Source organism: Mustela nivalis (genome assembly GCF_964662115.1).
Source record: "Mustela nivalis genome assembly, chromosome: 8".
Taxonomy (NCBI): Eukaryota; Metazoa; Chordata; class Mammalia; order Carnivora; family Mustelidae; genus Mustela; species Mustela nivalis.
Window position 1 is genome coordinate 56,655,134 of NC_139027.1, and position 12,662 is coordinate 56,667,795.

The 12,662-nt window shown below is 49.8% G+C and overlaps 1 protein-coding gene across 2 annotated transcripts in view; it reads left to right on the forward strand.

Moving 5' to 3' along the window:
- The first annotated feature begins 1,550 nt into the window (after positions 1 to 1,550).
- Positions 1,551 to 12,662, forward strand: part of SPRED2 (sprouty related EVH1 domain containing 2) — a 119,897-nt gene continuing 108,785 nt past the window's right edge. Inside the window, exons 1-3 of one of the 2 annotated variants that reach the window (XM_082746692.1) lie at positions 1,551 to 1,828; positions 2,727 to 3,113; positions 4,916 to 5,576. In XM_082746692.1, the coding sequence (XP_082602818.1) occupies positions 5,551 to 5,576 (26 nt within the window). In that variant the 5' untranslated portion in view covers positions 1,551 to 1,828; positions 2,727 to 3,113; positions 4,916 to 5,550. Of the gene's footprint in view, positions 1,829 to 2,726; positions 3,114 to 4,882; positions 5,577 to 12,662 lie in introns of those variants that run through there. The other variant, XM_082746693.1, reaches the window with a different exon arrangement.

Here is a 12,662-nt window from a genome sequence, read left to right on the forward strand (position 1 = left end):
TCCCACACTCTCTCCCCACAGTTAACCACCTCAAGGCCTTTGTGTTCACTGGGCTATTCCAGAGTCCCCTATTCCCAGTTACCATATCAATACTCTCACCCTCCCTCAAGAACCAGCTCAAACACTCCTTCCTCCAAAGCCTTCCTTTCCTGGAGTCCTACTTTCTCTACCAGCTTGCTCCGGGTTTTAGAGTGGTACCCCTTTGCTCTAAAGTTTTCTTCACAGGCCTGTTGCCCCACTTGACCTGGGTTCATTCACCTCCATATTCCTATTGCCTCACAGAGTACCCACACTTTTGAGTGCAGATTGGAGTAATGGGCATATAATTTGAAAAAGAATGAGCCTATTTATTGCCTTTCATACGCCAGAAACCCATTGGCAAAGAACTGGTAATTTTTACTTTGAGAAAATACGTTCAAACTTGTTTAAGAGAAGGGGGGGGGACCCCTGTGCATACTTTCATTTTAAAAATGACCACATACTTGTGAAATATTTGTTGCAAAGAATAAGATTTTATATTTCCTCCGCTTTGGACATAGCTGAGTCTTCTAAGGGTTCTAAAACTAGCAAATGGCTAAACTGACTCGTTTCACAAGCCTTTCTCCCGAACCTCAAAAGTCCCCAGGGCTCTTATAGTCAGGGGTGTCTGCTGCCTCCGAGGGGAGAGGGAACCAGCTCTTCCGAATGAAACAGCACTTCTAAAGGGACGGCGGCCTATGTTGGGAGAGGGAGCAGCCACAGTCGAAAGACCCTTTGAACAATCCGCTCTGAAATTGGCTGAGGCTGGTAGAGGTGTAAACTGAAACTCCGGAGGCTAACCCTAAGCGGTTACATTTTCTCGACCAGAAGGTTTCCCAGCCCCGTCACTCATTCCTACTTGCTTTCTCTCCCTCCCCACAGCGCACACACACATTTTGGTGGACCGCTGCACTTGACATTGAGCCTGTCTCCTGCCTGAAGTGGGGCACCTCGGAAAGCAGCGAGGTTGGCGTTTCATTCATAATATGACCTCAAGGGAGGAGGGAGGCAGGGACAAGAGCCTTTCATCTCTGCTACTTAAAATCCCAGCAGCGCAGCAGAAAGGAAAAATGAGCTGGGAGTGAGCTGCACCGGGGCAAGAAGTATGGCACGATAACGGTACCAGCGAGCGCGTCAGCGGCCCGCCCGCCGGCTATTTATACCACGTAGATTATGCAATCTGGCTCCAGCCATTCATGCCCCGACTGGGACGCCCCGCGCCGGGGGGGGGGGGGGGGGACGGGGGCCACCATTCCCGGGCGCCGGGTCAGTTTCTAAGTTTGCATCATCCCCTTTATTACGAGAGCTTGGGTTTCCATTCCCGTCGCCCGGTCTTGGGAGAGACAGCTGGGCTACAAACTCACTTGGCACACACGGCCGCTTACTTAAACATAATAAAGGCACCGGGACGCCGAGGCGCTGAGGAGCGGCACGCAGGGCTGGGCTCTGGGCAGACCGGAAGGAACTGATAAACCAAGCGCTAATGATACCCGCTCCCTCCCCCGTCGGAAGTGTCCTCCGCCGGTCATTGAGAAATACCGAAGGGGCAGAATGGGGGTGAGGTGAGGACAGGCCTGGGCGCAGCTGCGCGCGCCTTGCGGGGCGGCGAGCGAGGGCGCCCCGGCACTGGGAGACTCTGCCCGCCTGGCCGTGCCGCACGAATCTTAGTGCACAGCTGAGTCCTCCCCCAAAACACCCCGGCTCGGCGCGCGCGCCCCTGTGGGGGCTGGGGGGAGTGGCTTATCAGATCCCGCTCCCAAACCCAGCCCAGAGAGATCTACACTCGCGGACCCTGCCGAACCCAAATGAGGTGGGAGGACGCAGAGAAGGGGCGAAGGACACGAAAGAGAACCGACTGCCGAGAAAGATAAAATGTCCGCTTCTCCCGGCGCCCGTGCGGGGCGGTAGGGAGCGGGGTCTGCGGCCGGCTTCCGAGTGAAACCAGACCTGCGGGTCTACTGAGCATGCCCGTTCCTTGGCAGCCGAGGGTCGCTCCGGTTCCGCACTCCGGGATTTATAGGCGGCCGGCGGAAGGACCCGGGTTGGGGGGGTGCTTCCCCGCCCACGACTCCAGCTGGAGGGGCGGGTAGGCGGAGGTCCTGCTGGGGGCTCCGCTGGGCGTGCGTGAAGTTGTGAGAAGAACGACTCTACTTTTGAAGCTGTAAGGTTTCACTAAGAGTCGACCTCCTTGAATCGATCGTGTTCAGAGCTGCCCGCCCCCTGTTTTTCTGGTTGTGGGGGAGAAACACGGATATGGGTATTTAGCTCGTTCGGTAATGTCATTAAATTAAAGCCCTAAATACGTGATGCCCGCTATTCTGGTAACAATTCAGTAGACTTCGATAAAACCCTGATGTTCAGATCAAAAACATATCTGAGTTATTCGCCCAATATCGCCATTTATTCTATGGAGCTGCAGGAGTCGCAGCAATCGAGGGGGAAGACGAAGAGGTGACCTGCTAAGAACATTTACATTAAAAAGCCCCTTTTGGGTGTTGAACGAGGCTGAAGAGAACTGGAAAGATTTCTTTAAAGGAACAGGAAGGAACGTGAGTGAAGGAGGGTGGCACTTAGTAATACAACTGGCTAGAGAGGAGAAAGGGTTGCCATTCATCTATTCGCAGTGTGCTGCTTAATACCATACGATCACTGTAGCCATTTATTTTCCCCAGCAACCGTATGTTGAGGGTATTATTCTGACCCCACAGGTGTTGTATCCAAGGCTCAGAGAACCTAAGGACCTGCTGGAATTTGGCATCAGGACATCCAAGTGGGGAGCTGGTGACACCTGGACTTTAGAATGTTTTTCTTTGCTCCTCTGGCTGCCTGGTCTGCCGTCTGGGCCATTCACTGCTATTAGCAGGGAGCTGGATGAATGAGTGGTGATGACACGGATTTACTTGCCTACCTGCAGAAACTTATAATCATCTCACCTGCCACCTTGCCATTTGGACACTCTGAAACTGGATGATGGAGCCAAAGCGATGCCCACTGGATGGAAAATTTTGACATGGACAAACATCTGTTCCTGGAAGTTCAGGAATGACCAAGTGGAATTTCTTTCAGCACCTCCAGGAGAAAAGCAATGACTAAAGGTGAGGACAGGACAGATGCCTTAGCCTTATGGGGATTTAGAAAACAATGAGATGCTCCTTTGTTGGGTGCTTTCTCATAGCCTCTCAGTGGCCTTAAAACCTGTGAAAGACAAGATTGTCTTTGTTATCCGTGTTTTATAGGGAAACTGAAGAACTGCTAAACATCTCACTCAAGGTCTCAAGGCTGCTAGGAAAAAAAAAAAAAGCCCAGGTGCTCCTCCCTTGCATAGTTCCCTTTTCAGCACTACACACCAGCACTCAGCATCAAAGGGGGGTGAACCCTAATCCATGTCCACAAAGATCATGGTTGTGATAGGCATGAAGCCTAGGGTAAACCACTAGTTTCTCCTTGACTCAAGGTGATACTATCTTTGGAACACTTGTGGCTCTCCAAATGCATACATATACCCTTTAGGTGTACTACATTTGAGGCATTTAGTCTCTTAATTTGTTCAATGGCTGCTATTTGGTTAAAATCTCTGCATATTCTCTTGGCACATTCAGTAGCGTGGAAAGTGTACTGTGCTTGCAGAACAGGAAGGGGCAGGGGACTACCTCTTGCTTTATAGCAAGACGCCCCCACCCCCAAGGAAATACTGAACAGCTATGTAAAGTAAATGTGTGGAGCTCCTTGTTCCAACACTATAAAGAATCTCAAAGGGCCGCCTGGGTGGCTCAGTGGGGTAAAGCCTCTGCTTTCAGCTGAGGTCGTGATCCCGGGGTCCTAGGATCCAGCCCCATATCGGGCTCTCTGCTCAGCGGGAAGCCTGCTTCCTCCCCTCTCTCTGCCTGCCTCTCTGCCTACTTGTGATCTCTGTCTGTCAAATAAATAAATAAAATATATTAAAAAAAAAAAAAGAATCTCAAAACTGCAACAGCAGAACATCAAACCAAGTAAAGATCTCCCTGCAACGGAACAGGTTGCATGCCAAGGAAGCCAGCCTTATCCACTCCTAGACAATGCTGCTTTGGAGAGCGTGGGGCTGCCCATGGTCCCAGGGCCAAGACAAGAAAAATCATTTAAAAGACAAAGGGTAGGAGGCGAGGGGATCCAGAAACTACTCCTCATTTGTGCCAAGGCCCACTGGGCTGGTAACCTCTGGCCCACTAACTATGGCCTTCAAGGGCCTGGGGTAAGGGCCATCCTCCAACAAGAGAGAGGTTTACTAAATAATTTTTAACATGTATTTGAGCTTACCTTTTAACCCGAAGAAGTCCATCATTTCTACTGAAATGCAAACGTTTCTGGGCTGTGTTGGATTTGCCTTTTTTTTTTTAAGTGTACAAATAATGATTCCTCAAAAATGCCCACTCCGCTAGCAAGACAAAAAAGATCACAAGATTCATGAGAAATTGAAAAGCTCTGCCATTCAGAACGTTGGCAAAAACACCTGTGCCGTCCCCACCCTCCCGTTCCACTGTGGAGGGTAGTTAGGTCCTCTGAGCCCAAGCACCCCTCTGGGCCTCTACTCAACTCCACGTCTCCGCCCCCGCCCCCCACCATTTTTAATCCAGGGGTTAGGATGGAGGGAGGGAACCAAACTGGAGCCAGATGTGTGCGAGTCCCCGGCTCCCGCCTCCACCCTCCTCTCGGGCTTCTTAAAACCCGGAGCGATGGCGAAAAAGGATCTGGAGCCAGACAGACGCCGCACAAACAACTCCGTTCCGCGGCTCCTCCGGGAGTGTAAACCAGGAGGGAGGAGGAAAGGAAGCCGGGCATGCTCAGTAGGCGGGACAAAGTTTTTTTTTTTTTCTCCTCCCCCCCCTCCTTTTTTTTTTTTTTTTCTTTCGGTCGCAAGTAGGAAGCTTTTTGCACTCCACCACCTCTGGCCGCTGGGAAGACGTCATCGCTTCCGCCCTACTTCCTCCTCCTGTTGGCGGCGGTGAGAATCCAATATGGAGTAAATCGGTGGAGTCGAGAGATGGGGCTCGGACGGGGCGCCCTGCACCGCCTCCCAGGCGCACCTCCTCCGGCCGCCGACCGCTCCCCGGAACCCTGATTGGCCCGGCCCCCGGGGGCGACCCCGGACCGAGCCCCCACCCGCGGCTGGCCCTTCTCTCCTCCTCCTCTCAGCAGTCTCAGCCGCTCCACGGCGCGCTTGTTTTTCTCCTCCTCTCCCCCACCGCCGTCCCCTGCCCAAATCTCTCCCCCCTCTGCTCGCTGCCGAGCCCCCGGAGCCCCTCCTGCAGAGCCCCGGGCGCTGCTGCGCTCACTCCTCCCGCAGCTTGCCTTTGCACCCCTTCCCCAAACCTCACCCGCGCTCCTATCGCCCTGCTTCCCCTTCTCCCTTCTGCGGCGCCCCTTCATCTCTCGCCGCTCCCCCTCCCCAACCAAATCAGGCGATCTCCGGAGATGTGAAGAAGGGGGGTGAGCGGACAGGAAGATGAAGGGAGCAAAGCTGCCCGCCGCGGGACAGGCGTCTAGGTGAACAGGAAAATGACCGAAGAAACACACCCGGACGAGTAAGTTTGGCCGCGGGGTGGGACGAGGGTGCCCCGCGGGGGTAGCGAGGGAGCCGGGGCTGAGGACGCAGGCAGGGACGCTGCTTGGGTGAACTTGGCGTGGGGTGCTGCTACTAGCCGGCCTGTGGGCTTTGGGCTGCGAGATTTCCCCCCGCGTTGTTGAAGTGAGGAGGGGGCAAAGACTGCTTAGGGCCGGCGGGGGCGCGCCTTGAGTCGGCGGGCTGGTGGCCGTGGCGGGGGCCAAGGGCGCGCGGGTGACCTCGGGGCGGTCCCCGCTCCCTCTCCGGGGACTCACAAACACCCCCTCCCCCCCGAAATCTTCCGTGGCCGGAGCGAAAGACCTGACACCCCCGCTACGGCTTCCCGGGGTCGGTGGGTTTTCATGTAGTGACTTTGTGACTCCTGCCCCGCCGCTCGCCCCCCGGTCCCTGAGGGAACCCACTGGGGCCCAGGCTCCGCCATTTCGTTTTCTTGAATCGCTCTCATTTGCATACCACATTTTCATTCATAAAAAACACGGCGGAGCCAGGGGAGGACTGGGCGCGGGCTGCGCTGGGGTCTGCGTGAGCAGGGATCCCCAGGCAGGTCGCCGAGCGGGAGCCGCTGGAGGGGTCCCGCGGCGCGTGTGAGCGTGTGTGCACGCGCTTTTGAGCTTGAGATAGGCGCCCCGCGGGATCGGGGCCGCTCGGGGGCGGATCCGAGTCGTGTGCTGCGGGGGCGGGCGGGAGCGTGCGGGGCGGTGTGCTGCGGGCCAGTGTGTGTATGTGAGTGTGTGTGTGTGTAAATGTATGTATCTGTGTGCGAGTGTGTGTGCGCGCATGCACAGGCATGCGTGCCCGGCCCGCGGGCCCGAAGGGAACAATGCTCGGGGCGCTCCGCTGGAGGGTCTCCGGGGTGACCCGCCGCCCTCCGGGGCATCCGGGCCGTTTCCCAGACAGGGGCCAAGGTGAGGTTCCCTCCAGCCTCGCGGTAGTGGAATCGAGTTTGGCTTTCTCCCACCCCCGCCCGAGGCGTTTCCAATTAGGGGAGCAGCGGAGGCAGGGCTCCTCGGCCCCGCGCCTGAGGTCGTCGGCTTCGGGTCGGAGTGGTCACCTCACGGCGGCCCACGCCGCTGCTCAGTGGCTGTGCCCGCCACCAGCCACTTTTTTTTTCTTTCTTTCTTTCTTTCTTTTTTTTTTTTTTTTTTTGTGAATAAGACGCTCTCCTTTATTGTCACATGATATCTCTCCCCTCCTCCCCTGCACATTCATAAATCCGGAGCCTGCCTCGGCTCCTTTCATTCAGAGCTGCCATTAGCTAAGGTAGCAGTGGCGCTGGCTTGGACGCAGAAGAGCCGGTTGGTAGCCACTGGGACACACCCTGGGGAGAGGCCCAGAGAGTGGGTTTGTGGGGTCGTGGGGGTTGGCGTGTATCTGCTCGAGAGGCCTGGGGTCTTTTGCCCCTGTGAGCATTGACAGTCAATGCAGAGAGGGGAAGTGACTCAGGGCTGGTTGACAGGGAGGGCTTTTCTTGTAGCAGGTGACAGAATGCTGTGCTCTTCAGAGTACTACTTCACTTTTTTTTTTTTTTTTAATGCCCCTTTATCCTTTGGCCTCTGCTGTTGCCAGGCTGGGCGCAAGAGGGTATTGAGATGGGTGGTGTATGGGAAAGAGCATTTCCTTCCTTTGGGGATCTTTGACTGCAGTAACCCCTGGTCTGCCAGACACCGCACCTGGAGAGCATCCTGCCTGGTGTGCCTGTTGCTGCAGTCCCACCACCTGTGCTGGTCTTTTCAAACATTTTGCTTTGCTTTCAGGAAAGGGTAAAATGGGGGGGGGGGGGTTGCTCTTGTGGGGAAGAAATCTGCTGGTGGGCCTTGCCCCCATACCAACTTGACTAATAGACAAGTGTTTTTATAGGTCTTCCTCTGTCCTGGCGCACACAGATAGTAGTAACAGGGAGGGACAGTTGCCTTGCTCTGAACTTCGGGATTCTTGTTGCAGATTGGTTCCATTCGCCCTGCCTTGGGTTCCTTACCTCCATCCCTTGGGAATACTGGCCTGGCCTCTCCCTTTTCACCATAGCATGTCAGCTTTGCACCTACCCCATCTGATAGCCAAAGCAAAGGGATTTGGGGTGGCATCACCAGCAAGAAATGACTATATCTCATTTCATGCTTTCAGAGCAATTCATCATGGAACTGGCTGCCTCCACTGCTGTCAGAAGCCCAGTTGAGACAGTGGGTATTTGAGGACAGGTTCTGGTTTCAGTTAGAGAATCAGAAAGCCGTGGCACCTTAGCCCAGTGCAGAAGTGGCCTTCCTGGGATTACTTTTAATGTAATGACCTTGGCATGAGACATGAAACGTAAGCCCGTAAGAACACGGGCTGTAGGGGCTGTAAACTGCCATTTGTGGACACTGTTCATTGTATTGTTCAAGTTCTTACGTAATGACCCATCTGAAAAATTCCTTTTAAATGTTAGTGCCTGGAAGAAGGTTTCTCCCTGGGTTGCAGGACTTGCTGTGATTGCCTTTTTGTTGTTGGGTTTTTTTGCAACCACTGTCTGAAAGCTCAGAGCTAAAATTATTGCTTGATTACAGTAGTCGTAGTTAGTCTAGCTTTTTGCTAGATTTATTTACCTCTCTAGTATGAATTTTGATCTTTCATTTTCTTTTCTAATGGCTTTATGTTTGAGGTCCTACAGATATCTTTTGGAAGTAGATAAGGTGTATTAAAATAAAGCAGTTTGGTGACCTCAAATGGGAGACCTATGGGAGAAATAGTTATGCCTTAGGTAAAGTAGATTTTTCCTTTTTTTTTTTTCTTTCAAGATTTTATTTATTTTATTTATTTATTTGACAGACAGAGATCATAAGTAGGCAGAGGCAGGCAGAGAGAGAAAGAGAGAGAGAAGGAAGCAGGCTCTCTGCTTAGCCCAAATGGTGGGCTCTATCCCAGGAACCTAAGATCATGACCTGAGCTGAAGGCAGAGGCTTTAACCCACTGAGCCACCCAGGCGCCCCTAAAATAGATTTTCTTGATAGTCCATATATACTTAAGGTTTTTATTAAATGGTACAGATATATAACAAATATGTTTAGTGTCAGTACAGTAAGTCAGAATCTTGCAACTGTCAAAATTGTGCCTACTTTTAAAAAATAATTAATGTTTTGTCTTCTCATGCTCTTTTCTATGTCGATTTAAAACTTGAGGGAGGGGCGCCTGGGTGGCTTAGTGGTTGGGTGTCTGCCTTTGGCTTGGGTCATGATCCCAGAGTCCTGGGATTGAGTCCCGCATCAGGCTCCCTGCTCAGCGGGAAGCCTGCTTCTCCCTCTCCCACTCCCCTGCTTGTGTTCCCTCTCTCGCTGGCTTGCTCTCTCTGTCAAATATATAAATAAAAAATCTTAAAAAACAACAACAACAAAAAAAACAACAAAAAAAAAAACTTCTCGAAGGGCACCTGGGTGGCTCAGTCGTTAAGTGTCAGCTCAGGTCATGATCCCAGGGTCCTGGAATTGAGCCCCACATCAAGCTCCCTGCTTAGCAGGAAACCTGCTTCTCCCTCTCCTCCTGCTTGTGTTTCCTCTTTCACTGTGTCTCTTTCTGTCAAATAAATAAATAAAATCTTTAAAAAAAGAAAAAATACTCTGACCTTTCTCCTCTGATCCCATTCCAGCTACAAATGCATGTTAAATTTTACATTTCTACAGATTTAAAAAAATAATTTAAAAGTAAAAAGCATCAACAAACTGTTGAAAAGAATCTTTTGTCCAAAAGAGTGGAAAAAAATTTTTTGATCATGTGCATTTTGTCTGTATCTTAAAAGCATTTGATTATGGTCTTGAATGATTTGGAAATTTGTTGACAAAATGAAGAAATCCTTCTCAAGTGAGCTTAACGCAGAAGACATCAGCCTACCATGTAGCTATTCTGTCCCTCTCATAATTACTTCTCTGAAAGACACATCTTGCTGAGAATGGACTTTTAGTCATGTTTTTCCTAATGTTGAAAGGTCTTCCATTAAGAAAACAAAAAAAAAACACAGATATTTTTACCGAACCATTTCAAAGAAATGAGACGTCAGAATGTCCTGTCTCTGAATACTTGAGCTTACTTCCTACAAGATGAGGATACTCATCCAGGAAACCACAATTCCATCATCACACTTTACAAAATTAATAATTATTCCCTTTTGTCTTTAACATTCAGCGCAGTTGACTGAAAATGTCTTTTACAACTGTCATTTCAGCCAGGTGCCAATTAATGATCCTGAGTTAAAGGCATTTAACTTATACTTACAGCTCAAGGCTCAGCTGTTTGCTCACTTTCTGATCTAAGGCAAGTTATTTATCTTTCACCTTGGCTTTTTTTTTTTTAAGATTTTATTTATTTATTTGACAAAAAGATCACAAGTAGAGAGAGAGAAAGGAAGGGAAGCAGGCTCCCTGCTGAGCAGAGAGCTGAATGCGGGGCTTGATCTCAGGACCCTGAGATCATGACCTGAGCCGAAGGCAGAGGCTTTAACCCACTGAGCCACCCAGGCGCCCCTTTAACCTTGGTTTTATCTGAGTGAATAAAATGGGAGTGAATGTTAGCAATTTCATGGAGTTGCTATTAAAGGAGATATCCTATGTAAAGCTTACTGTCGAGCACCAAGCATCAATCAGGTGTCCGGTGTTGGCTCTTAGCAGGCCACTGGGATAGGTTTCTTATAGGCTCAGCTTGTTAATTTTTCAAATAATCCTATGAAGAAGGAGTTACCCCATTATTTTATTATTTTTTAAAGATTTTATGTATTCATTTAGAGAGAGAGCGTGTGCACACAAGAGCCACTGGTGGTGGGGTGGGGCTGAGGGAGAGAGTCTCAGGCAGACTCCCCACTGAGCGCAGATCCCAACGCGATGTGGGGCTGGATCCCACCACCCTCAAAACAGCCCTGAGATCATGACCTGAGTTGAAATCAAGAGTCAGAGGCTAACAACTAAGCCACCCAGGTGCTCTGGAGTTACTCCATTTAACTGATGAGGAAGCTTAAGTTGTTTTGCTTAAGACGACACTTTAGTCATTTAGTCTTCTCAACAGTCCTATGAGATAGATGGGGTATTATTACCTCCATTTATAGGTGGGGAAACTGAGCCCCAGAGAAGACGAGTAACTTGTCCAAGATCGTATCATTAGTAAGTGAAGGAGTTAGGATTTGACTCCAACAGCCTGGCTCAGAAAGGATTTGTTTTGTTTTGTTTTTAATATTTATTTATTTATTTGACAGAGAGAGACACAAGCAAGGGGAGTGGGAGAGGGTAGAAGCCGGCTTCCCGCTGAGAAGGGAGCCTGATGTTGGGCTCCAGTCCCAGGACTCTGGGATCATGAACTGAGCAGAAGGCAGCTGCTTAATGACTGAACCATCCTGGCAGCCCAGAAAGGATTGTCGTTAACCACTGTGAGGTACCTTCTCAGAGGAGGACAGGTGGGCCAGCCTTAGTCATTCTGACTTATGAGCTCACACTGTTTCTGTCAGTCATGCTCTCCTTGATTCTTCTGAATTGGTGACAGTCTATCATTGCCATAATTTTTTCTACTTCCTTTATCTTCCCTGAAATTGCCATGGGGCACGTACTGAATTAAAGTGAATTTCAATAAACCTAGGCTTGAGAATTCTATGATACACCATAAGATATTTGGAGTGTGAATCCAGAGTTGATTATTGCTGGATGTCAGCTGTATGTTCGTTGAAATAACAGTTGTAGAAATTAGACCTCGTACAATAAATATTGATCCAGTTTCTTTGCATCAGCCTTTAAAAAAGAGGTATTTCTACTCCACATGAATAGAGTCCTTAAATGTTGAGAACATGGAGTTGGCTCTGCAGAATTTGAATCTTGGTCCATTCACCAGAAGATCTTGAAAGCAAGACAAAACAAAACACTTGGAAAGACCTTAACAAAATTGTAAGCCAGGACATGCAATTGTATAAAGTCAAGGGCCTACTGTAAGGCCCTTCATCTTTCTAGGTGGTGAACTTGTACTTCTCTCTCCATCTGCTAGGCTTGTTTCCACGAGGACTTAGTGAGTGCTCCCTCCTTTCTAGCTATGGCTGATCCCCTCTGCTTTCCACTTCCTTTAATCAGATAAAATATATAAAAGTGAATCAGTACAAATACCAAAACTATTCTGCCTCAGCAGTCTGCTTACTCAGGCTCTGTATTCTGGAGTTTTCTTCCTTCTCTTCTGCAAGTGAATTTCTGCTCGTTCCCCCTCCCACCAGTTCTGCAGCCATTACTTTGATGAGGTCCTTCCATTCTTTCTTTTCCGTCCCCTCTTCACATCAAAACTGAGGACCCGGGCGCCTGGGTCATGATCTCAGGGTCCTGGGATCGAGGCCCGCATCGGGCTCTCTGCTCAGCAGGGAGCCTGCTTCCCTCTCTCTCTCTCTCTCTGCCTGCCTCTCCATCTACTTGTGATTTCTCTCTGTCAAGTATATAAATAAAATCTTAAAAAAAAAAAAAACAAACTGAGGACCCTTTATAGTATTTTTTCCTCATGCTGTAGGGCAGTTCTCACCATTTAGAGTTGGGCCTATACCCGACTAGATTCTTACCAGAATATGAGCTTCTTGAATTCAGGATTACCTCTTAACTACTTAGTTTTCTAGTTGTTGGCCCAATACTGTTGGGCACATTATGGTTGCTTAATAAATGTCTGTTGAATTAAAAAATGGATTTAATTATTTTAGGATGCTTTGTCTTTACCAACGAATGCAATAATTGTAATTGTATTTGTGCACAGAAAATGTGTGGATAAACCCCCTCTGAGAAACTGCCTTCACAAGAAGCCCTTGGCACATTTTGTGGAACTTGGGTGCCGAGCGATCTGGTGGTGGTGGTTTGTGATTGATAGCTCAAAACCATTTTGGTTCCAATCAGTGTTGTAGGAGTTGGGAAGTGGAAGATCTTGAGTGCCTTACAAGCCAGGGGCTATGTTTCTGCCTCTGCAGGAGAATCTCCACAGAAATCACAATATTAACAACTTGTAGTAGCCGCAGGGTTCTCGTGGAGTCTCGGCACTCAAAGTCAGAGACAGCCATGCTCATGAACACCAGTATTGG